This window comes from Sinocyclocheilus grahami, unplaced genomic scaffold (assembly GCF_001515645.1).
Source record: "Sinocyclocheilus grahami isolate Dianchi unplaced genomic scaffold, SAMN03320097.WGS_v1.1 scaffold64.1, whole genome shotgun sequence".
NCBI lineage: Eukaryota > Metazoa > Chordata > Actinopteri > Cypriniformes > Cyprinidae > Sinocyclocheilus > Sinocyclocheilus grahami.
In genome coordinates, this window is record NW_015505243.1 from 1,613,790 (window position 1) to 1,640,918 (window position 27,129).

General features: G+C 34.6%; 1 protein-coding gene and 1 long non-coding RNA gene across 2 annotated transcripts in view; both read right to left on the minus strand.

The window, feature by feature from the left end:
* Positions 1-1,503: 1,503 nt before the first annotated feature.
* Positions 1,504-3,018, minus strand: LOC107584896 (uncharacterized). The gene is made up of 2 exons (XR_001609193.1): positions 2,781-3,018; positions 1,504-1,990 (listed from the first exon to the last, which is right to left on the minus strand). It is a non-coding gene; the product is annotated as an uncharacterized lncRNA (long non-coding RNA).
* Positions 3,019-4,855: 1,837 nt separating this feature from the next.
* The window catches only part of LOC107584895 (tyrosine-protein phosphatase non-receptor type 18-like), a 24,590-nt gene continuing 2,316 nt past the window's right edge, over positions 4,856-27,129 (minus strand). Inside the window, exons 2-17 of the mRNA XM_016271665.1 lie at positions 20,288-20,396; positions 17,952-18,028; positions 17,677-17,766; positions 17,514-17,552; positions 17,366-17,434; positions 17,081-17,143; positions 15,913-16,055; positions 15,462-15,528; positions 14,779-14,856; positions 14,481-14,558; positions 13,391-13,482; positions 11,917-12,233; positions 7,447-7,478; positions 6,958-6,991; positions 6,002-6,091; positions 4,856-5,343 (exon numbers count right to left, since the gene is read on the minus strand). Coding sequence (XP_016127151.1) covers positions 5,270-5,343; positions 6,002-6,091; positions 6,958-6,991; positions 7,447-7,478; positions 11,917-12,233; positions 13,391-13,482; positions 14,481-14,558; positions 14,779-14,856; positions 15,462-15,528; positions 15,913-16,055; positions 17,081-17,143; positions 17,366-17,434; positions 17,514-17,552; positions 17,677-17,766; positions 17,952-18,028; positions 20,288-20,396 — 1,452 coding nt within the window. The 3' untranslated portion in view covers positions 4,856-5,269. The remainder of the gene's footprint in view (positions 5,344-6,001; positions 6,092-6,957; positions 6,992-7,446; positions 7,479-11,916; positions 12,234-13,390; positions 13,483-14,480; positions 14,559-14,778; positions 14,857-15,461; positions 15,529-15,912; positions 16,056-17,080; positions 17,144-17,365; positions 17,435-17,513; positions 17,553-17,676; positions 17,767-17,951; positions 18,029-20,287; positions 20,397-27,129) is intronic.

A 27,129-nucleotide genomic window follows, 5' to 3' on the forward strand; every position in this document is an offset into this window, starting at 1 on the left:
AGTTTATGACCTTTACCAGATAAAATAACAAAGTATTGCACTGGAATGAACATTAAAACACACACTACTGCATACTATATAGTATATAACTACTATACTATACAATGCTATATATACTTTATAACTAAATAAGTAACTTCTAAATAAATAACTAGTATGTAGGCTATTTAATAAATGTATACAATAAATGCATATATGATAAAAGAACATTGCATTTAATCAATGCATATGCCTTTATAATAAAATATTAGATTTTTTTAACATAATAATAATAAAATATTAAATTCTGTTCTTTAGAACTATTCATCAAAGAATCCTGAAAAAAAGATATATCATGGTTTCCACAAAAATGTTAAGCAACCGTTTTCAACGTTGATCATAATAATAAATGTTTCTTGAGCAGCAAATCAGCATATTAGAATGATTTCAAAAGGATCAAGTGACACCGAAGACTGGAGTAATGATGCTGAAAATTCAGCTTTGACATCACAGGAATAAATTCTATTTTAAAGTATATTAAAATATATTTGACTCTATTTTATTATACTTATGTAAGAAAATCTTACCAACCCCAACTTCTTAATACTAATGTATAAACAGTATAATTAGACAAAAATTTAGCTTTAAAAAAAAGTTGGATCTAAAAGTATGCACTACTCCTAATCTTGCACACTAGATTCAAATTCAAACAAGTTCTGCTGGCATGACTCTTGTACACTATATAGAACTGATACTATGCAAATTGAGATGCTGCCAGAAAATGTGATTGTACTGTAAAATTACAATAATAATTCACTCCAACCATAACATCTGAATCATTTATGGTAAGATGGTTTGTTCACTGGGATGCTTGTGTGCTACTGTGGGGGCGTTCTTGGAGAGATGTTGCTGTGAGATTGCTCCAGGCCTGGGTTGAAAAGCCATGGCAGAAGGTCATTAGAATCTGGTTTCACATTAGCATGTGCTGAATGGGATTACCCAGCCAGAGGAGACCAACACACACACACACACACACACACACACACACACTCATGCATACTTACCCTACAGGCTTTACTGCTAACAGAGCAGCCATTAGCAGAACACTAGCAAACAGCCTCTCCTGTCTGTCTGTCTGTTGCCATTTCATTGTGATTATTTTTCCTACGAGTTTCCATCCATCGGTGTTCTCAGACTCCTCCATCAGGCTCCTTCTCTGTCTCATCACACTCATAAACACACACACACACACACATGCATACTTACCCTACAGGCTTTACTGCTAACAGAGCAGCTATTAGCAGAACACTAGCAAACAGCCTCTCCTCTCTGTCTGTCACGGTTTCATTGTGATTTTTTTCCTATGAGTTTCCATCCGTCGGTGTGTCCTCAGACTCCTCTATCAGGCTCTTTCTCTGTCTCATCATCACACTCATAAACACACACACACACACATGCACGCACGCACAAAAGTCCAAAATAAGCATTTACTGAAACTATACGGCAACTTACTGATGTCAGATAAAGATATTAGAACAGATCACGACTCACATTTACATTGTAAACATCTATTAGGTGAAATTGGAGTATAAAAATGTGAATAACATAAATGGACTAAAATGATTACAAAAACATTAAATGACCCCTTTAAATCACATGCATTCTTACATCAGCGTGCACTGAAATGTTTCAATATTACTTGCGTTTTCCATTTTAAATTATTTGCCACACAAATACATCAATAAACTACACTACTATACATAATCATAAATTGCTTCAGTAATTAAAACAGTAATACAAACAAAACTGCCAGTGCAACCTCTGAAGGAAATAAATAACGCTCTATTACCCAGTGTCAAAATAGCTGAGCATCTACTGGAACAGGCTATAGTAGGTTGGGTTCATTTTTTTATACAACCTAAAAACCTGTTGCAGTTTCATCTTTCTGCACGACTCCAATCGGCCGGTGGATCTCGAGGGCCTTTTGGTTTATTTATGCGACAGTTGAAACCTGAAGATAAACACAGACAATGTTTAAAATCACCGGGTGCACTGAGAAACACAAAATAACAGAGCACAGGGCACAACGAATTAATATCAATCAGGATTGCATACATGTCTGTTTTTTATTTTTTAAACAAATTTTTGCAAGAATGATGTTGCATTCTTCAGAACCTGGTTGCCAAGGCATTTCTACGTGTTGCGTTCATCCTCGCAAGGTTCAAAACTGGCAAGACTTTCTTTCTTCTATGATGGAACAAAGATTTAGATATTTGGACGACAGTTATTTTCTAATAAATGACATTTCAAAGTTGCATCATTTTTGCTCCACAGAAAAAAGAAAGTCATATAGGTTTGAAAAGACATTGTTGGGTGAACAAATGCTTGAATACTGAAGATTAGAGGTCTGTTCAAAATCTCGAACCCTAAATATGAGCAACAGCAGAAGTGATGTTTGCCTTTGCCGGATATGGGCACCGTTGAGGCCTAGAAACCACACTGACTTTTTTGTGGTTGTAAGTGTGTGTGTGGTCCAAAAAGCTCAGTTAGATCAGTTTATCTATTGTAAGGCAGCAGTTTATTTCTTTTTATTTACTAAATGACAAGTTAGCAATTTACATGTGCACAATAAGATTGATTTAGGCAGCCGTTCAACTTTTAGACAAACTAGAAAATGTAATAGCATGCATTTTTTTTTTTCTAGAGACTCATTAATAACCCATCCAAACCTAAATGTTTATCTGCTCAGTACTCTTGTTATGTACAGAATTAAGATTTAGTGTGCATATGGCGTTACTCACCCAGGCCGCCCGGGGCAAATATGCTGCTGGTGTCCTTGACAACGCTAGACACATATTCATAATCATCATCTGTAGAAGACTGGCTCTCAGCTGCGAAAACATGTTTAACAATGTTTAATGACTTAAAAACCAAACTCAGAGTAAGAGAGTGAAACCAGCACTGATCTAACACTGCTTCCTGTTTACTGCTAGATAGTGTTTCACACACATTTGGTCGATAAGGAGTCTCCAAGTGACTCGTGCATTACTAACAACACACACGTTACTCTTTATGGACTGCACACACACACACACACACACACACACACACACACACAGAGAAAGAGTTGGATCAAGGCTGGAGTCAAAATATTCACTGCATGACTACAAATGGAGTCTCTGTTGACTGCAACACCTGTGGAGAAAAACTCCCTCAGGCTAAAAACACATCTACAGGGATTTTTTAAAAATATAATAATCATGTTGTTTTTGTTTTGGACAGTTCTTGTACAATCACAGCAATGATCAAAGGCCTATTAAGTAGTTCACAATAATGTGATAGTTAAAAAATAAATAAATTTACCCATATTTTATATAGATCTAAAATATTTCTTTTTCATTTTTATTACATATTAACACACGTTTGTTTGTGTGTGTGTGTGTGTGTGTGCACGTGAAAATATATGTAACGAAAATACATATCGCAAGCCGCTTTGGATAAAACCGTCTGCTAAATGAATGTAAAAGTAAATATATTGTAAATATATGTATTAATATATAAATAAAATATATAAAAGAATTCCCACACATACACAGCAAAAAGTCAGTTTATTTATATATACAGTATATATATATGCGTGTGTGTGTGTGTATGTATGTATATTAAATAAAAATTTATATTTATACATGTATATTATTATTATTATTATATGTATATTATTTGTATATTTAATAAAATATTACTATTAAATATTACTATTATTAATATATGATTTATAACAGTAACATTATAATTATTAATTACTAATAGTATTATGATATATAATACCATATTAATATATTGAAGAAAATAAAAATTGTGACAAATGACAAAATTACATACACACAAAATTCATGCTTATAATCAGAATTATTGTGGGATTTTTTTTTTTAAAGACTTTAATAAGTAGCATCTCCTTCAAGGTTGTTACAAATTCCATTCAAATTCAACCTATATCACATAAGACAATGTTTAAAATCACCGGGTGCACTGAGAAACACAAAATAACAGAGCACAGGGCACAACGAATTAATATCAATCAGGATTGCATACATGTCTGTTTTTTATTTTTTAAACAAATTTTTGCAAGAATGATGTTGCATTCTTCAGAACCTGGTTGCCAAGGCATTTCTACGTGTTGCGTTCATCCTCGCAAGGTTCAAAACTGGCAAGACTTTCTTTCTTCTATGATGGAACAAAGATTTAGATATTTGGACGACAGTTATTTTCTAATAAATGACATTTCAAAGTTGCATCATTTTTGCTCCACAGAAAAAAGAAAGTCATATAGGTTTGAAAAGACATTGTTGGGTGAACAAATGCTTGAATACTGAAGATTAGAGGTCTGTTCAAAATCTCGAACCCTAAATATGAGCAACAGCAGAAGTGATGTTTGCCTTTGCCGGATATGGGCACCGTTGAGGCCTAGAAACCACACTGACTTTTTTGTGGTTGTAAGTGTGTGTGTGGTCCAAAAAGCTCAGTTAGATCAGTTTATCTATTGTAAGGCAGCAGTTTATTTCTTTTTATTTACTAAATGACAAGTTAGCAATTTACATGTGCACAATAAGATTGATTTAGGCAGCCGTTCAACTTTTAGACAAACTAGAAAATGTAATAGCATGCATTTTTTTTTTTCTAGAGACTCATTAATAACCCATCCAAACCTAAATGTTTATCTGCTCAGTACTCTTGTTATGTACAGAATTAAGATTTAGTGTGCATATGGCGTTACTCACCCAGGCCGCCCGGGGCAAATATGCTGCTGGTGTCCTTGACAACGCTAGACACATATTCATAATCATCATCTGTAGAAACAACTTACTGATGTCAGATAAAGATATTAGAACAGATCACGACTCACATTTACATTGTAAACATCTATTAGGTGAAATTGGAGTATAAAAATGTGAATAACATAAGTGGACTAAAATGATTACAAAAACATTAAATGACCCCTTTAAATCACATGCATTCTTACATCAGCGCGCACTGAAATGTTTCAATATTACTTGCGGTTTCAATTTTAAATTATTTGCCACACAAATACATCAATAAACTACACTACTGTACATAATCATAAATTGCTTCAGTAATTAAAACAGTAATACAAACAAAACTGCCAGTGCAACCTCTGAAGGAAATAAATAACGCTCTATTACCCAGTGTCAAAATAGCTGAGCATCTACTGGAACAGGCTATAGTAGGTTGGGTTCATTTTTTTTATACAACCTAAAAACCTGTTGCAGTTTCATCTTTCTGCACGACTCCAATCGGCCGGTGGATCTCGAGGGCCTTTTGGTTTCTTTATGCGACAGTTGAAACCTGAAGATAAACACAGACAATGTTTAAAATCACCGGGTGCACTGAGAAACACAAAATAACAGAGCACAGGGCACAACGAATTAATATCAATCAGGATTGCATACATGTCTGTTTTTTATTTTTTAAACAAATTTTTGCAAGAATGATGTTGCATTCTTCAGAACCTGGTTGCCAAGGCATTTCTACGTGTTGCGTTCATCCTCGCAAGGTTCAAAACTGGCAAGACTTTCTTTCTTCTATGATGGAACAAAGATTTAGATATTTGGACGACAGTTATTTTCTAATAAATGACATTTCAAAGTTGCATCATTTTTGCTCCACAGAAAAAAGAAAGTCATATAGGTTTGAAAAGACATTGTTGGGTGAACAAATGCTTGAATACTGAAGATTAGAGGTCTGTTCAAAATCTCGAACCATTAAAACTAAGGCAGCAGTTTATTTCTTTTTATTTACTAAATGACAAGTTAGCAATTTACATGTGCACAATAAGATTGATTTAGGCAGCCGTTCAACTTTTAGACAAACTAGAAAATGTAATAGCATGCATTTTTTTTTTTCTAGAGACTCATTAATAACCCATCCAAACCTAAATGTTTATCTGCTCAGTACTCTTGTTATGTACAGAATTAAGATTTAGTGTGCATATGGCGTTACTCACCCAGGCCGCCCGGGGCAAATATGCTGCTGGTGTCCTTGACAACGCTAGACACATATTCATAATCATCATCTGTAGAAGACTGGCTCTCAGCTGCGAAAACATGTTTAACAATGTTTAATGACTTAAAAACCAAACTCAGAGTAAGAGAGTGAAACCAGCACTGATCTAACACTGCTTCCTGTTTACTGCTAGATAGTGTTTCACACACATTTGGTCGATAAGGAGTCTCCAAGTGACTCGTGCATTACTAACAACACACACGTTACTCTTTATGGACTGTATTTGAGTGCACTCATAGGTAGGTTATGGACATAATATAAAGTCATCCAACATCAGCATTGTGGGTTAAAACTTGCATATACCTTGCAGATGCTCTCAACCTTAGGAGTGGAGGTGAGATTTCTGTTAACTATTGTATGCATCATAGTTTTCAATTAATTAATTACATTTTTGTTTTTTTTTAGCACAATTATCTAACTGTAGGTTAGACCTTCATATTATTTATGCAGCTTGTCTTGCATTTAAAATATTAACACGACCCAGCACATTAAAAAGAACCCATTTTATGGCATGAGATTGCAGGAAAAAAACTATATTAAACTATAAGCTATATATTAATAATAAATAGCTTATAATAACAAAATACATAATAAAAATATAATTTGTAAATAAATTAAATGAGCTAAATAGTTACATGCATTGTTATTCTTAATTTTGTTTTTTTACTTTTTTATTTTAATATTATTTTTGCCTTCACTAGTACATTAAAAAAAGTCAAAGTAAAATAATTATAGAAAAATAAGGATACTTTCTTTTATGTCAACCCCTCATTTAGCATAAGCATTTATTTATTTATTTTGCGGAATTTATCATTTAAATTATGAATAAATTCACACAGAAAAATCCTTTTCCAGATCAGCTTGCATAGGAAATAAAACACGTAACCGCGCACTTACTTGTACTTGAGGATCGTGAAAGCAGACCGTGTGGCTGAGGAAAACACATTTCAGTTCATTAGTTTTAATGATGATCTTTGCAGATCTTAATCTGTGATTATTAGGGTTAAAAAGACTGTGATCATCAGTCAATACAATGCATTTTCACTGGAAATATTCAATCTGTCAGGTAAGTTTTACTAAATGCACTGCCAGTAAGTGTGTGCTAAAGCTCGTTAACTTGTAGGTGTGATCTCAGCTAGAAGCCTCATATATCACAGGAAGAGGCTGAATGTGAATGTGATGTGAAACACAAACAAGAAAGTAATATGACACATCTACAAGTGAGCAGACACACATTACAGGCCAATAACTGCATATAAGGGCGTCATATAAGATTAATATGTACAGTACTTAGTACTTTCATTTAACATCTAACATGAAAACCAAATGAACCCATCTGTCAAGCAAAAATGACTGCAAACATCTTATTACCAAAAGATCATTTACCTGCGAATCTCTATTCATGGACCTCAACTCCCCTGAGAAAAAAAATAAAATAAAAAAAAGATTTATTCAAAACTTATCTTTAAAAATGTGTAATATTGATTATATTTTATGTTGTATGATTTTTGTAGTATTGTTCCAGTTACATCTAAGTATGGAAAATGACAAATTATTATTATTTTCTCTAAAACAATTTACTCTTTTAAATGAAGTATGCGATTTTTTTTGTCTTTTTTGTTTAGGATTTTTTCAAATACTTCATCTTATCCCAATTTAAATATTAAAATGCATACATTAAGCCATTCATTGGTATGTACCTGATGTGTGAACATTATGGCGCTGTATAAAACATCTAACCTTTTGCCTGAACAAATGGCATGCATTTGGAGGCGGGACTATCTGTTGGTTGACCAATAGCAGACGGGGGAAGTTTATGATACCAGCTTGAAAACACTGGCTATGTTCGAAAAGGAAAACTAGCTTACTATTCAGTATGCACTGTATGCTGCCAACTATTTTCTTTTGGTGGCACCCCAGTGGTATAAAAATGACACACTTCACCTCTTTGGACTTTAAAAGTTCAATAGTGGATAAAACAAAAAGGGAATTTAAATTCCCTGAGAGATATGGAAATACAAGCTTCAAATAACTGAACCTTTAACAGATAAACACCAAACGAGAGGGTCTGAACATCCTGGTGATCACATGAAAAAGAAGAACAGAGTCATGAGAGGAGAGTGAAAGCAGCAAGCAGAAGTTTCTGGAACTTAATTCTCCTAAAACAAGCAAGTTCCCATTCACTAAAATTATCTTCCTTTTAGTGCGCAACTAAAGTCACGATTTTGAATTTTGTGTCTACTTTTATTTTCAGTACATTCAGTACTTTAGCCTAGCAGGCTTCAGTTAGCCAAGAGCTATTCAGTCTTATTTTTGGGTTCAAATTAGACCAATCTATGTTTTTTATGTAACTGACTTAAAAAAAAAATTATGGCCAGTCTTAGAATTAACTTGTAAGACTAGTGTAAGCATTTTATGCAACCGGCCATAGGGCAGTGTTGTTGTTAACTAAAGCTAAAACTATTAAAAAAACGTTTCTGTTAATTTAAATAACACTACAATTAAATATATAAATAATAGAGAAATATATAAATAACTTACATTTAAAAAACTTGGAAAATTAGACATGTTGCTTTGGCAACTAGCTGAAATCAAATAAGTACTAAGGCCTGGTCTCACAGACAGGGCTTAGATTAAGCCAGGATTAGACCATAGTTCAATTAGGACATTTAAGTAGCTTTTATAGAAAAAAATGAGACAAATCATTGACAATTACATATTTTAAGATATGTCAATGCAAGTTTCTTTCAGTTAAAACAGCTCAGACATGCATTTTAGGCCCTGTTTACAATATAGTGCGTTTTTGTTTTAAACTGAATTTTAAAATGAAAACGATCCTCGTCTACACTTGCGTTTTCACTGCGTTTCAGAAATGTTCTCCGTCCACACTACACAACCGAAAACGCATGTCACATGACCACTAATGCAGGTACAACAATCGAGCACGATGTCATTGTTTACACGGTCGTCAAGGATAAGCAGAGCGAATGTGGGCAGCCATCATTTTCAAAAGTCTCAGTTTTGGTCCGTTTACACTGGAGTTTATATACACACACACACACACACACACAGAGTTTTGAAATAAAATGGGGTCTGCAGCATTTTCGAAAGTCTCTGTTTTCGAGGGTTGAAAGCGCCGGGGTAGTGTAAACGACAGGCGAAACCTTAGCAAAAGTTATGCATTTTAAAATTAAAACGCACTAGTGTAAACGTAGCCTTAGTCTGGGACTAGGCTTAAGCCTTGTCTGTGAAACTGGGGGTAAAAGTACTAAAAATTATTTGACAATGTTGAAAATTTTAAAATAAATGAAAGCTAATTAAAAATATAAACAAATTTACTAAAAAACTAAAAAAAATTAAAATACAAGATAATTCAAAATATTAAAACTACAATAGTAAATAAATAATACTAACACTGGATAAGGGTGGTTGCTAAGTGGTTATTTACTGGCTACTGAATTTTTAACTCATTCGCCATTTAAAAAAAATGTAATTAAAAAAAAATAAAAGCCAATCAAAATGTCCCTTACCTGGCAATAGCTCATAACCCTCATGATCCATCTTTTTGGGTGCCAGTCCTCCTCTCTGATTGGCTGCTGTTGATCTGTCATAACCCGGTGAGGTGGGAGAGGGCAGGACTGACATGGGCCTGTTTTTAGGTTTGACTGTACTGTACACTGGATTGTTATTGCTTTTCTCTAAATCAGCATTGTCATAGTGATGGACAGTGATTGAATGAGGGGCAGAAGCAGGAGGCTGTAGTTTGGACTTGTTGACGACTGCGTAAGTGTCGTTCATCCTGGTCTGAGGAAGAGGATGAGAAAGCCTGGGCTTGAGAGGTGGATTTCTGAAACCAAAGACAGACAAATACATATTTAAGTTAGGAATACATTTAGTTTTATTTTATGTTTTATTTTAGCTAATTATTTTACATATTTTATCTAGCATAAAATATAATTGAAAGATTTTAAATCAATATATATCATTAATTCAATTATATTTATTAATTTTTACATAATCTAAAGCAGCATAAAGTATACTTTTTAGAAGCATTATGCGATCATTATCTGGGGTACAATAAAATGGACAAAAACCCCTTAAAGGAGGCACCCGGGACTTTAAAAAAAAAAAATTGGACCAGTAAGAAAGCCTCCTAGCAACACAGAAGAGAGTTGTGTGCAAACAAGCACCTACAGAAAACACAATATTGGTGCGTAGTACAAAAACGAGTATCTCAGAAACATATGATCAAGAGATGAGATCACTAGCATGTCAATTACATTGCTAGTTTATAAGCCAATGGGCATTTGTGACAATGTTGATTGTATTAGATTACACAGTGACATGAGACTGCACAGTAGCTCATTCACAGATAAACACCAAACGAGAGGGTCTGAACATCCTGGTGATCACATGAAAAAGAAGAACAGAGTCATGAGAGGAGAGTGAAAGCAGCAAGCAGAAGTTTCTGGAACTTAATTCTCCTAAAACAAGCAAGTTCCCATTCACTAAAATTATCTTCCTTTTAGTGCGCAACTAAAGTCACGATTTTGAATTTTGTGTCTACTTTTATTTTCAGTACATTCAGTACTTTAGCCTAGCAGGCTTCAGTTAGCCAAGAGCTATTCAGTCTTATTTTTGGGTTCAAATTAGACCAATCTATGTTTTTTATGTAACTGACTTAAAAAAAAAAATTATGGCCAGTCTTAGAATTAACTTGTAAGACTAGTGTAAGCATTTTATGCAACCGGCCATAGGGCAGTGTTGTTGTTAACTAAAGCTAAAACTATTAAAAAAACATTTCTGTTAATTTAAATAACACTACAATTAAATATATAAATAATAGAGAAATATATAAATAACTTACATTTAAAAAACTTGGAAAATTAGACATGTTGCTTTGGCAACTAGCTGAAATCAAATAAGTACTAAGGCCTGGTCTCACAGACAGGGCTTAGATTAAGCCAGGATTAGACCATAGTTCAATTAGGACATTTAAGTAGCTTTTATAGAAAAAAATGAGACAAATCATTGACAATTACATATTTTAAGATATGTCAATGCAAGTTTCTTTCAGTTAAAACAGCTCAGACATGCATTTTAGGCCCTGTTTACAATATAGTGCGTTTTTGTTTTAAACTGAATTTTAAAATGAAAACGATCCTCGTCTACACTTGCGTTTTCACTGCGTTTCAGAAATGTTCTCCGTCCACACTACACAACCGAAAACGCATGTCACATGACCACTAATGCAGGTACAACAATCGAGCACGATGTCATTGTTTACACGGTCGTCAAGGATAAGCAGAGCGAATGTGGGCAGCCATCATTTTCAAAAGTCTCAGTTTTGGTCCGTTTACACTGGAGTTTATATACACACACACACACACACACACAGAGTTTTGAAATAAAATGGGGTCTGCAGCATTTTCGAAAGTCTCTGTTTTCGAGGGTTGAAAGCGCCGGGGTAGTGTAAACGACAGGCGAAACCTTAGCAAAAGTTATGCATTTTAAAATTAAAACGCACTAGTGTAAACGTAGCCTTAGTCTGGGACTAGGCTTAAGCCTTGTCTGTGAAACTGGGGGTAAAAGTACTAAAAATTATTTGACAATGTTGAAAATTTTAAAATAAATGAAAGCTAATTAAAAATATAAACAAATTTACTAAAAAACTAAAAAAAATTAAAATACAAGATAATTCAAAATATTAAAACTACAATAGTAAATAAATAATACTAACACTGGATAAGGGTGGTTGCTAAGTGGTTATTTACTGGCTACTGAATTTTTAACTCATTCGCCATTTAAAAAAAATGTAATTAAAAAAAAATAAAAGCCAATCAAAATGTCCCTTACCTGGCAATAGCTCATAACCCTCATGATCCATCTTTTTGGGTGCCAGTCCTCCTCTCTGATTGGCTGCTGTTGATCTGTCATAACCCGGTGAGGTGGGAGAGGGCAGGACTGACATGGGCCTGTTTTTAGGTTTGACTGTACTGTACACTGGATTGTTATTGCTTTTCTCTAAATCAGCATTGTCATAGTGATGGACAGTGATTGAATGAGGGGCAGAAGCAGGAGGCTGTAGTTTGGACTTGTTGACGACTGCGTAAGTGTCGTTCATCCTGGTCTGAGGAAGAGGATGAGAAAGCCTGGGCTTGAGAGGTGGATTTCTGAAACCAAAGACAGACAAATACATATTTAAGTTAGGAATACATTTAGTTTTATTTTATGTTTTATTTTAGCTAATTATTTTACATATTTTATCTAGCATAAAATATAATTGAAAGATTTTAAATCAATATATATCATTAATTCAATTATATTTATTAATTTTTACATAATCTAAAGCAGCATAAAGTATACTTTTTAGAAGCATTATGCGATCATTATCTGGAGTACAATAAAATGGACAAAAACCCCTTAAAGGAGGCACCCGGGACTTTAAAAAAAAAAAAATTGGACCAGTAAGAAAGCCTCCTAGCAACACAGAAGAGAGTTGTGTGCAAACAAGCACCTACAGAAAACACAATATTGGTGCGTAGTACAAAAACGAGTATCTCAGAAACATATGATCAAGAGATGAGATCACTAGCATGTCAATTACATTGCTAGTTTATAAGCCAATGGGCATTTGTGACAATGTTGATTGTATTAGATTACACAGTGACATGAGACTGCACAGTAGCTCATTCACAGAAAATAGAAAGTTTATCTTCCACATTTTGCTTTGGGCAGCTTGACTACATTGGTGCTTTGTGAGACCACATCTACAGCAACGTCTAATGACTGTCTGTCACATTTGCATTCAGTGTTTCTTATGAAAAATGCTACTGACCCAAGGGGAACTGCAAAGGCAGAACACAGCGACTTATAAATGATTAAATTGCTTGTTTGTTCTGTATAATCTGAGCATTAGCGGAAACCGCATTCATGGAAAATATTCACATCTTCAGATCAATCATCATTACAAAAATCATATTCATCTGTATGCAAAGCAGAAATGTCACCATGAACAAGTGCCTGTGCAGAGAAATACATATTCAGCTATACGTCGATGTCTCACAAGATCAACTCACATTAACTCTAGTTACATGTGAGATGAGAAAAGTTCAAATTGCTCCCTGTGGTGTGCGATACAGAACCGACAATAACAGCTTGTAAGCGTCTTGGCTGAGTCCACCTGCGTGACGCACAGTGCCGTAGTTAGCAGATTTGCACAGTTGTCAATCTCAAATTGGCCTCTGGCTGTGTTGCCACCGCTGGTTTTAATCACAGACATCGGCAAACAGGGTTAGAAATGTGGAAATGAGGGTCTTTGTGGTCTTACCGTGTTTTAGGGGGTGCGCTGATGCTGCTTAACGATCCTGATTTTAGCGAAGTCTTCGGTGGAACCGCACTGATGTACAGAGAGGCTGAAGTCTTGAGTTTCCGATACGAAAAAAAACAAGAAAAAAACCACAAACAAACTGAAATACGTACACAGTGTGGGAGAGCAGCTACACAGAGCGTCTGTGTTCAACTGTTGAAGGATGCCTGAATATTTGCATTGAGGAAGCACCCAGCGAGTGTTTCCTGCTAAACTGCTTTTTTAAAGCTCACGGCTCAATGTCTTGAGGAAGTAAAGCCTGATGTGATGTAAAAACAAGAGATGCAGTGGCAGAGTAAATGTATTTTAAACAACATACTCTGTTTTCACACTGTTTCTTCCTAAGATGTCAACAAATAGAAATTGTTCTTTTGTCACAAAGAACATCCACCATCTAAACATCAGTCAATGTACCAACAAGCACTGAAATATTAGTACGTCATCCAGCACAAGAACATTAGGTAATAGTTGGGTGTAATAGAAAAAATGTCCCACTATTCTGTTATTAGATATTTTGCAAATTATCCTAGTGACTGCTGCATACAATGAAAGTTAGTAAAGCAGAAGCTGTCGAGGCCCTAAAAGGGCATCAAGGCATCATAAAAAAAGTAGTCCAACAAGTCATGGGCTGTATACCAAGTCTATGATAGCTCAATATGAGGGGTTTCACATCATTCAAGTGCCGTATTTGAATGTCTTTGAATGCAAATGTCAGCACTATGTCAGAGAGGAAGGCTAGCAATGAATAGCAACTTCTCACTAAAAGCTGACAGCTTTAGATGGATTTGAAAATAGAGCATATGGACTACTTTTAACGTCTGGAGCTTGACAGCATCACTTTTGGTATGGAAACGAGTGGAACAAACAAATGATCTCCTTTTGTGTTCAGAAAATGATACGGGTTTGGACTGACATGAGAGTAAGTAAATGATGACAAAAATTTGATTCAATTACACTATTATTCAAAAGTTTGGGTTCTGTAAGAGTTTTTTAAAGTCTCTTATGCTCAGCAAAACTGCTTTTTGACCTCAAACAGTAGTGTATGTCTTACCTCTGTCTTCTTGTTTTTCATCTCCAAGACATTTTGAAACATCTGAGCAACCGTATGAAAGACAAATGCATACTGCTCCTAAGAAGATTCACAAAAACATAGCACTTGACATCAGGAATTCACATGGTGTTGTGAAATATGACAGACGGGGCTAAATGGGCCTATATCCATGTGATAAAAACATACAGGCTTTGATTATTTACTTTAAAGAGAAGAGGGTTCAATAATAGTTCAAGAATCCATTCTGTAGATAATTTCCATTATATGTGCCATGCAAGAAATCATGTTCTGATGTTACCTTAGTCTGCACAGCTGAAGGTCTCTGTCTTCTGAGATCTAACACCAGGTCCAAGATATTAAAATCCTCCTGTATTTGCTGAGAATAAAAGAAAACGTGTTTCATGTGATAACTGTATGTGTGTGTGTGTGTTAAATTCGTATATATATGTGACCCTGGACCACAAAACCGGTCAATTTTTCGAAATTAAGATTTACACATCTTCAGAAAGCTGAATAAATAAGCTTTCCATTGATGTATGGTTTGTTAGGATAGGACAATATTTGGCAGAGATACAACTATTCGAAAAATCTGGAATCTGAGGGTGCAAAAAAATCTGAATATTGAGAAAATCGCCTTTAAAGTTGTCCAAATTAAGTTCTTAGCAATGCATATTACTAATCAAAAATTAAGTTTTAATATATTTACAGTAGGAAATTTACTAAATATCTTCATGGAACATGATCTTTCCTTAATATCCTAATGATTTTTGGCATAAAAGAAAAATCAATCATTTTGACCCATACAATATTTTTGGCTATTGCTACAAATCTACCCCAGAGACTTGAGACTGGTTTTGTGCTCCAGGGTCACATATATGACACATTGTGTTGCCTAATTCAGTGTGGTTTCTAACTTTAAAAATCACATGCTTCTCCCTCAAGCACTGTGCATATAATTTTGTGTTGTTATGGTGTAAATACCTCTGTCAGCAGTAGATCATTGACATAGTCAACAGCACAGATGACCCCCGTTCTACCGCAGCCGGCACTGTAAAGAGAGAGAAGCCGTCACATTTCCATGATCTGATCCATTCCCTCCTGAGACTCGGTTCAGAGGGTCACGGGGGAATTATGGGCCATATTGTCGGACAGAGCCTCTCTCATGTATATAAAGAGAGGGTAATGAGTAAATCTGTGCTGAAGTCTGGAAGTTAACTGGCTTTTCCAGCGCCACATCAGGTGCTGAATATTTAACATGTCTCGCTTCATTTAAATGGTGCCATTAAAATGCATGGAATCAGAGGAACACAGGCCGGCCCCTGCTGCACCCTAACAACATGGACCGACTCGACTTGATGAATTTTCATGGGCAGATGGGTAATTTGTCAGAGGCACAGAAAAACACAGAGACGGCTGTGTGTGTGATACAGACCTGCAGTGGATCACTACAGGGTCCGTCTGGTTGCCCTGTTTTTGGCGAGTCAGCTCCATCATACCCAGAATGCCATCCGGCACGTCTGGAATTCCGTGGTCTGGCCAGGCAGTATACTGGAAATGAGACACTTCACGAGTTTCCTGTGTGGAAAGATGGCGAGTGTTGAACTCACAATGTATTACCGATTCTTCACCAAATTACAATGCTTAAAATGAACTAAAATGGGAAACATCACACACAGAGATGGTAATGCTAGTTCCTTGTTTGGAACTGTGTTAGAGTAAACAGTGTTTTACAAGATGCTCAAAATGAAGAACACTGCAAATTTGTGGTCTGTCTGATTTTTCTTAAAAACACAAATAGAAACACTCTTAAAGGAACAGTTCACCCCAAATATATATATATATATATATATATATATACACAAATTCATGTATGTGTTTGTGTTTATATATAAATATATACACACACAATTATTTTGTTTTGAATAAATTAATACTTTTATATTCAAGTCTGCATTAAAATGAACAAAAGTGACAGTCAACACTTTGTTACAAAAATGTTTTTCAAAAAAAAAAAGTTATTTTTAACTTTCTATTCAACAATGAGTTCTATTCTGTCTAAATGTATCACGGTTTACACAAAAATATTAAGCAGCACAACTATTTTCAACACTGATAATAATAAATGTAATGGAAGTAATGGCTGTTGAAAATGTAGCTTTGCCATCAGAGGAATAAATTACATTTTAAAATATATTCACATAAAGTTATTTTAAATTGCAATAATATTTAATAGCTTTTACTGTATTTTCCCTCTTCATGGAATCTCTTACATTTTGCTTTTTTCTTTTCAGAAAACAGATTTCATGAGTTTACAGTGTCTCATATCGTTGATCTGCGTTATTGTGTCAAGGCTTTCACCGGTCCGTTTCTGAAGGACCATGTGACACTGGAGACTGCAGTAATAACTGCTGAAAATTCAGCTTTACCATTAACTATTTCACAATATTACTGCATTTTTTATCAAATAAATGCATCCTTGGTGAGCATAAGAAATCATTATTTATTTATATGATTTGTAAATATATATTTAGTACAAACAAATGTTATTACGTCCATTTTATATCATATTCTACTTATGACACACTAGAGACACCACTTACATCACAATATTTTACCACCAACGTCCGAACAATGACTTCCTCATTTGGTTGTGACTCCTCAAACTAAAGAAAAAATGACAGTAATCAGGAGAACTTCCTCTTGTGGGGCCTTGCAGCTGCACAAACTACACTTTGCATCAAACTGCTGAAAAAACTGACAAAACTTTCATGAGGCGTGGAGATAACATCAAAAGCAACTGTTGTGTAAGATTAATATCCTGTATCTTAGAATGAACTGCTGAATTATGAACAATGTTCATTGTTGAGGAGCACAGAAACACTTACAGTTGAGATGGTAAAGGGACCAAAAATAGATGCGTCTGTGGTCGGCGCCCAGTAGACTTCACATTTTTTCTAAAGAACAGAGAGGTTGTTAAAATAGTAAATGGCAAGAAAATGACATTTATAAATGAGAATGAAATATAAAGATCACCTTTCCCATCTCAACCTCTCTACAAGCCATGATTATGACCTAACAAAAAAGAACAGACCAAAAACTAAATCGATTCAACTTCATGAAGTGAAAATAGAACAGATAATTCAATGAAGAGATACTGCATAATTATAGAAAAATAAATAGTGTCTAAGCAGCTCACCTTAACATTGTGTTGCCAAATCATGCGCCAGAAATCAACCAAAGTACTGCTCAAAGGGCCTTGGGTGGCGATATATCTCCTGTTCAGTCCCTAGTGGGAAAAAACATAAAAAATATGATTATTTTACACATCTACTATGCTTCAAAAATATCTGAAAACCTGCACGACTACACTTTTATTTTCAGAGTTCTAAGATCTTTTTGGTCACATATTATCTTGCCTGTCACAAAAAAAGTGCATGATGCCCTTGATAAGAAGTTAAAACGCTGCAGTACCTTGATGAAGCTGGCATTAATATAATCAGATTCATATTCAGATGTGGTTGGAGCTAGACAGACTCTGGTCTGATCATCTGGAATACATAAAAAGAAGAAAAATAACAAGGGATTTGCATATTTTTCCTCTCATCAGTGTGAGTAACTCATTTACCAGGCAACACATTGTGGAGACTCAATTATGAAATATAATGACATGTTATTGCCATTGCAATACTAAAAAACATTGTACTGTAACTATAGGAGGCATGCTTTGACAGAAGTGACAGTAAATTGAAAATGGTATGACAGAGAATCGTGTTAAATAACTTCAGTGAACGATTCTATGTCATACTGAGAGAAACTGTGAGTCACAAATATTTCAAAGCTGATGAGATCTGAGCCTACTGTCAGATGTGAAAATCCTGATATCAAAGTATGCAACATTCTAACACAAAATGTGTTAGTCTTAGAAGCATCAGTAAGAATGGGTTGCAAATAATACATGGAACACCATATGCCATTGTTTTTCCACAAAAGATATGAATTTATATCAATCATGGAGTTATATTGCAGCTGCCAGAGGTGTAAAGTATTGGAGTAAATGTAATTAGTTACTGTACTTGAGTATCTTCTTGGATACTTTGTAGTTGTACTGAGTATCAAAGATATTAGCAACTTTTACTCTCTACTTCACTACATTTTTGAATGAGTATCTGTACTCTTTACTCCACTACATTTGAAATGAGTGTTACAGTTACGCATTACATTTTGCATGGACCTAGCTTTTTCTGCAGCAGTTTATTTCTGCTACAAGAGACGTGATACTGCCTTTTACAGGTCACTGAACGTACTGCATCTTGTGCGTTTTGCCCTTACTCACCCAAACTTGTCAACAAGGCTACTTTATGTGAATGCGAGTTCCTTAGCAAGTATTTGTGAATCAGAGGTGTTTTATATATGAGATGAGGACATGACTGCAGCCGGCAATGAGGCCCAAACCAGCACAGCCACTGCAAGAAGGCTTCGGCTTTTTCATTTTACTTAACATTATTTTATTTATTCATTATACTGAATAATATACCTTTTTGAAGGACATTGTTTTTTTGTTTGTTTTGTCATTTTGAGGTGTTCAGTTTTATTTTGGTTTTAGAAAATAAACGTGATTGCTCTCCTTACAAATAAACTCTTTCTTGTAAAATTCTCAATATTAAAGAATAGAAGAGTCCACACCACAGCTATAATAATAAAGGCACAGAGAAATTATTTTAATGGGCAAATGTTCACAGTATTCAGAACTATTTTTTCCAGCTGATGAATGATAAAAACATTGAAAGCCAATCAGAATCAATCCTGCTATCACGAGCTCGAGAATTTAAAGCGACAGACGAGTGTACGCTTAGTCTGCTGGTGTGGACGCTAATATCATTATCTTTATAGTTATCATTCTTGGTGTGAATGGGGCTTTAAGCTTGTTAGCCCCCTGTGTGTATATATAGCCCTAGTTTTTCTTTAGTTCCTTGTAAGTTGTTTAATGTTGGCCTAATGGTTGTCTGTTTGCCAGTCATTCTGTTCTTTATTCCCTTTGGTTTTTGGCTTTTGGCTTATTGTTTGTTCTAGTTTTTACATTAAATACCTGCACATAGATCCTTGCCTCTGCCTTTTCCCCCAGCTTCTCCACAACATTACAGTTTTTCACTGGCAAATCTCTTTGACTAGTGCATTTTTTGAGCCTATATTTAGTATAAGTAAAATACTTAAGTACTGTTCAAATTAGATACGCTAAGGCTTTTACTCAAGTTGCTTTGCAATTGGTATGGTTTTTAGGTACTTTTTACACCTCTGCTGCACAACTTCTAGATATTATTGCTTAAAACTTAATACAATTTTGCAGTTTGTTAAAAAAAAGATTTATTTTTGACTAATTAAAAAACGCTACTAAAAATATAGTCCTTATTAACATATTTCCTTTGCAAAACTCTCACATCATAGTGTCATATTACAGTTTTGTTCAGTATAAAAGCAAGCAAATAAATAAATAAGCAAGCCTGACTGGGACAACAATTTTTTTTCATGCATTTTCATGCAAAATTATGCTTGCTGCTTTTTTGACTACATATTAATATCAACATATTAACTATATTAAATATAAAAAACTATATAAAATATATGTCTCACTGCAGGACTGTTTGAATTGCAATGAATTGTAAATATTAACCTAAAATGTTGAAACAATAAAGGTCATGATGTTGTTATTTGTTAACACATATTTCTTAAAACAATTGTATGACGAGAATTGCATTGAATTCATTTAGAAATAACAGAATAAAGAAACCTTGACTGATAAGGCTACGTACAGGGCAGAATATCCCTATAGCGGTTTTTCTTCACATTTTCTTTGATTTCTCCTACGGCAGTGGACAGGCCATAATCCCCTTTGAGTGATGCACTTTTCTGCCGTATCAACTGAAACAGGAAAGAGAAAACACACATGTAACAGATCAAAAACAAGGTTGTTTTTTTTTTAAACATTTTAAAAATTCTAATTTTAGTAGAATGTTAATTGATTGCACCATCTGACCACAAGGTGGTGTCCTTTTGCTTGTTTGCATTGCTATGCCATGTTGCATTCCTTTAAATAGCTCATGGAGTAGGGCATTCCTGCAATACCGAAGGCTGCAGTTTCAGGACCCTATAGTTTTTTTATTTACAGTTACATTTGAAACTTTTTTTTATAACACTTCCTTTTGAATAGTTTATTTGTATTATAGTTGTTTAATTGTATACATTTAATTATTGTCCTCACCTAACCCTGTTTCAATATATTCTATATGTATTCTGGTTTTAAATTCAGTTTTCTAAGAAAGAACGACTTGTGCCTGTGCAAGACTTCAGTTCATTAGCCGTCTGATGTGTGACCCACTTGACGAAGTGCAGTAAACGGTAAAACAGGTGTGCTACAAATGAGTGTTTATTAGTACGTTAATAAATTTAAAATAATTTGAAAACAAATACCAGTTTACAACATCCAGCAGCACAATGAACTGCTCAAGTTCACGTTAGGTCATATACGTTTAAAACAATAAGATGGAAAGATTTTAAAAAATAAATGATTTCCATGGATCATGGAATTGGCTATGGTGGCGCTGTCACAAAAAAATAGGGTCCTAGAAATGCGGTCTGAAACGGCAGCCTCTGGTATTGCAGGAATGTAGTAGTGTGCATAAAAGCCATGAAAATGGTCTTTGTTATTTGAGGGCGAATGTGGTTTATGAAACAGTCAAGATCAATAAACAACTTTTTTTCAACCATGCTCAGCATACTGAAACCTCCAGTATAACATTTGTACTAAATTTACAATTACGCATTTAGAAGATGTTATTTTTATGCAAAGTGATTTGCATTGCCTTCAAGGTATATTTTTGACTCATTAACGGGAATCAAACCAATGACCTTCAATTAGGCCTGTCGCAATAATCAATATATCGACTTATCGCGCAATATATGTACATGACCTCAATCATTTTTGATGACGCAACATATCGCCCATTATATTTACTTAGAAATTAATGTCACCATGTTTTGTACATTCCACTTGCGCCTGTGTCTTTTGCAGCTTCTCACACATAATGTGGTGTAATCATGAGGTGCTAGTTCAAATAAAAAAAAATGCTTAGCTACAAAAAAAGTTTCATCTGCAGATGTGGTCTTGTTTAGGGATCTGTGCCTTTGTGCATACGGACATCTGAATGCTAAGTAGTGACGGTGTTTTTCAGCAATAGTGTGCACCCTTAAATTACAGAGAAAAGAAGGTCAGGGAAAAATCTGTAGATGGATAAATCTCCATACAAGTTCTTTTGTGCATTTTTCTTTTTTCTTGTTACTTTGCACTTTTTGTTAGAAAATGTTTATTTACTATTTATTCGGGTTTTTTAAGGTATCTAATATTTTGATACTTAATTTCCATGATCTAAATATTCTTAAAAATGAAACGTTTGTTGTCATTTGGAAGTGTGTAGGCCTTCTTGCATTATTATGCTGTTACATATAAAATGGGCATAAAATGGTCTTTAAAATTACAATAATATTGCTTATCGCAATTATTTCTGGGGCATAACAAAAAGTTGCTATCGTGACAGGCCTACCTTCAATTATTCTCAAACAAACAGACAGGTTATAAATATCTGTAAATAGAGACAGCAAAATTTTCATGACCTAAAACTGCTCTCTGTTTTACTTCCATTCTCTAAAAGCAGAAGAGATCAGCAGCACACATGTGCTATTTTCAACGCAATGCTCTCGGTTAGGTCTCTGCCAATGAAGCCACAGAGCATCTCAACCCATTTCTGCCCCTTTCACCACATGCACTACAGTCTCAAGTGTTTTTTTTTTCCACAGAGGCTTCAACTTCTGTCTCTGAATGCTGCCCGTAGTTAATAACTGAGAAACTAAATGAGGAACTGTAGATCATGCTGGTCATAAATGCCCTCTTACTTTTACTAATGTAGCCAAATGAGTCAAAAAGCAACAGATACTTCGGCAAAACCTTGGTCTGACTGTAAATGCTTTAAAAAATAAATGCTTTAATTAAGTTATGAAAACATTATTTCTGATCAGTGTTGGTTGTAATGCTTTACTAAGTAATTTACTACTGTAATTTAATTACTTTTCCCTTGAGAAAGTGAAGTAAGGAACTACTCTTTTTTTTGTAATTTAATTACAGTTACTTCAGTAATTGCATTAAATACTGTACAGACTATAGAACAATTCTATATAAAATAGGGTGACCATACGTCCTCTTTTTCCCAGACATTCTTTTTAGAGCTTGCGTCCGGCCGGGATTTCTAAATCGCCTAAAATGTCCGGGATTCGGCTTTTGCTTTCTACAGGGCCACTGAAGCTTTTTAGCTGCGTTTTTTATAAATATGCATAACAGTGACTGTAAAATATGTATTTCAGGTATGGAAATTACATATTTTGAGTTTTGATATTTGGGATATTGCGCTACTTTGGGCACTACTTTAACCACCAACAAACCACACCCCAGCCCCCCGCCCCGTCCGCACCCACTGTCCTCTTTTTGGAAAACTAAAATATCGTCACCGTAATATAAAACAATAGTGGATTTAACATCAAAATTCAACAACTCATGTTAAAATATATGTTTTTAATGTAACCTTGTCCCTTTAAATACTTTGGTCAGTTCAAGAATAATTTATGCAATTTTATATTATTTATTTAAAAGAATAAAAAAAGAAGTTTCATGTCTTTCTTTGTATTGCTCAACTGGTCGAGGTTGATATGGGATTTAGAAAGTAATTAATAAGTCATAGAATATTTTTTAAGAGAGAGTAATTACTACAGTAATCTACAGTAATTACTAGAGGTTGACCGATGTATCGGTTTTGCCGATTAATCGGCGCCGATAGTTGATTGCTGGAACTATCGGTTATCGGCAAAAATCCATGCCGTTAGTTTTCCGGGTTGCGTCCATTGCTGGAGCGGCTGAGAAGGGTCTGCTGTCATTATACAGTGCGAGAGCGGCCTCTAGTGGTTGAAATCACTGACAGCACGTGCTATTTGTTTAGACACGTGATACTGCACACTGAACAGAGCGGGAAACTTCAGATGCAGATTTAAATGCAGCCGACAGAAAATCCTGCCGCGCCATTCACATAGTTTTCCATTAAATTACATTATATTGGCCCTGAATCGTTGTTAATGTACATAATGAATTGTGTATTGTGCATTTTCAGCAAAACGTTTGTCTTTCTGTGGCTCTAATAAAGTCTGTGTGCTTCATTTATAGAGCTATAATATAGGTTGCGCTTTCTCTTTCCGTTTGCTCCGTTTTAATCAATTTTAAAACAATCGGTTAATTAATTGGAATCGGCCAATGTGGTCCAACCTAGCTATCGGTATCGGTCGACCTCTAGTAATCACATGAATTAGTAGCCAGTGTTTCCTATTCATTAACTAGACTGTGGCGGCCCGCCACAGTTTCATAATAAACCGAAGATATATTTATACTTATAACATAAAAGTTATTTAACGTTGTGTTTCACGCCATTGCTTTGGCAAGTATCGGTCAAATGAATTAAAACCGAAAGCGTAATATGACTTATCAAGTCTGTTTGTGCTGCTTGTTTCAAAGTGAAGTGTGCACATTGCGTAGGGCACGCGATCGGCTCGTGATCCGGTGTTTTCCGCGTCTCAGAGCGACTCCGTTCACAGTGAACACAGTGAACTCCGTTATTGAATGTGCTGTGAGTTTAGCACGTTTGGGAACGCAACGGCCACCAGTTATGCATAATTTGCACATTTGCATAACCCACCACAGTCTCACAAAATCCTTTGGGAAACACTGGTAGCTAATAAATTACTTTTCTAGAGTAACTTAACCAAGACTGTTTCTGATGTTCTGTGAAAGTTCAAAACAAACAGTTTTTAAAAAAATATATATTTTAAAAACATTTTATTTCTTTGTGTGAACGTTCATGAAAACATTAAGGGGTTGTTACTTTTGAATGATCTCTGAACGTTGTGAAACAAATGGAAGAATGTCCAGCTAAAACGTTTCAGAAAAAGACATTCCACGAATGATGTAGAAATAAAACTTCTTGTGCTATTGTTTTGAGAACATTATTAAAGACCACATCGTTTTGAATGTGCAGTCTCTTAACATCACTTGAAGAACTCTTGTTCATCAATTTGACTTCAGACGTCAGAACGTTCTGAAAATGTTTTCATTGTTTCAGTGTCAAAAAGCTTGAATGGAATCAGCAGTGAGATCTTTCACCTCTGTTTACTGTTGCTCATGCAAATGTTGTGTGACATTTTTGTAATCTAGCCTGCAGTAACAACTCATTTGCAAACACACATGCAAATGAGCAATTTGCTAAAAACACTTTAGAATAATTCTCACTAATAAAATTAGTAACAATAAGATTAAAAATGCACATTCATGTAGTTGGAAATGTTGTTTTATATATATATATATTTGCCAAATATTTTCAAATACACAAAAACATACTGTGAGAGTACCACGGTATAGCCCTACTGATGATACAGTATATGATGGTAATTCCAAGGAACTTTGATTACCATGGTACCACGTCTAAAAACCATGGCAATGCCATGACACAGTGTTGGTGGAACTGAATGACACCCATATTCATATATCATGGTATTTACATAATACTCCAAGGTACTTCACTTACAAAGAAGTACCCAAAAGTACCACGGTAATAGCTACAATGCTTTTTGACATGTACCATGTAAAAATCATATAACATTCTTAGAAGTACCTGGGAGTGCCACATATATGTACCATTTATATACCAAAGTATGGTAATATGATCACTGTGCTATGGTATCCAGCACTTTTTTCGGGCAAGTGTGTTTGCATAGAGGTTTTCAAGAGCCGGTGTGAATAAATATAGATTTAAATTCAAAGAGACAGGATAGTCTGTGCATAATCTGATGTTTTATTCGGACCCAGAATAAGGCGAGATGAACATCGCGGAGCGCTAAACATTCCGTGCAGTGTATGTTTCATTCATACTCGAAGCCGGAGGGTGCTCTCGCGCAGAAAGTCGTACGAGGAAATTCCTAATATGGACAAAAGCGTCCAGCTATCGCTGTATGAAAACAGTTGTTTTCACAAAAAATCAGAAATGTTTGGAAACATGAAGACATTAAACATACAACAATGCGACAATATATGGTTTATTTGTGTTTGTCAAGTCATCTCCAGGTAATAAATAAAGTATATGAATAATGCAGTGCTAATTGACATAGCATTTATTACGATATAGAAACTATTCTGCCTTATTATGTGATAAAAAAATTTTTTTGTAGTATATAAACAAATCATTATTATTGGTCACTGTCCAGCAGTTATCTGATTTCTAAGCCAATTAAAGCTAGAAATTAGAGAAAAATTAAAGTTGCCTATACACTACCAGTCAAAACTTTTAAATATCTTTTAAAGAAGTCTCTTCTGTTCACCAAGCCTGCATTTATTTGATCCAAAGTACAGCAAAACAGGAAAAATTGGAAATATTTTTACTAGGCTATTTCAAATAACTGTTTTCTATTTGAATATATTTTAAAATGTAATTTATTTCTGTGATCAAAGCTGAATTTTCAGCATCATTACTAGTCTTCAGTGTCACATGATCCTTCAGAAATCATTCTAATATGCTGATTTGCTGCCCAAGAAACCTTTTTTTGAGTAATTTTTTTCAGGATTCTTTGATGAATAGAAAGTTCAGAAGAACAGCATTTATCTGAAATAGAAATCTTTTGTAACATTATAAATGTCTTTATCATCACTTTTGATCTTCATAAAGCATCCCTGCTAAATAAAAGTGTTAATTTCTATAATTTATTTTCCAAAACTCTAAGATTTTGAATGGTATAGTGTATAATGTTACAAAAGCTTTTTATTTCAGATAAATGTTGATCTTTGGATCCTTCTATTCATCAAAGAATCCTGAAAAAAATTACTCAAAAAAAGGTTTCTTGGGCAGCAAATCAGCATATTAGAATGATTTCTGAAGGATCATGTGACACTGAAGACTGGAGTAATGATGCTGAGAATTCAGCTTTGATCACAGCAATCACTTTAAAATATATTCAAATAGAAAGCAGTTTTTTAAAATAGTAAAAATATCTCACAACATTACTGCTTTTGCTGTACTTTGGATCAAATAAATGCAGGCTTGGTGAACATAAGAGACTTCTTTATAAAACATTAAAAATCTTACTGATCAAAAACTGTTGACTGGTTGGTTATATAGATTACAGAAATGTTTTACAGAAAACATTTCTGTCCCCCTCACACTGTAAAAAAAATTCCGTAAAATTTACGGTAAAAAAATGGCAGCTGTGGTTCCTGGAATTTTACCGTAAAAAATACGGTAGCAACATTTTAGGTTTTACGGTTTTAACTTAAATTTAGTTAAATACCATAATTTCATTAACTGATAAGATATTATATACCAACCTATTGAAGTACTGAAATCTGTTTTGTACCTTTGTAATACACTGATAACCACCAAATGCAGGTGGTGATGAGAAAGTCACATGATGAACCAAAGCCCATCACAAGCAGCTTTTAAATAATAACATATATAGAAGGTGCACAGTGTCATTCACACAAACACTAAACACTATCACGGTAACACACATGAAA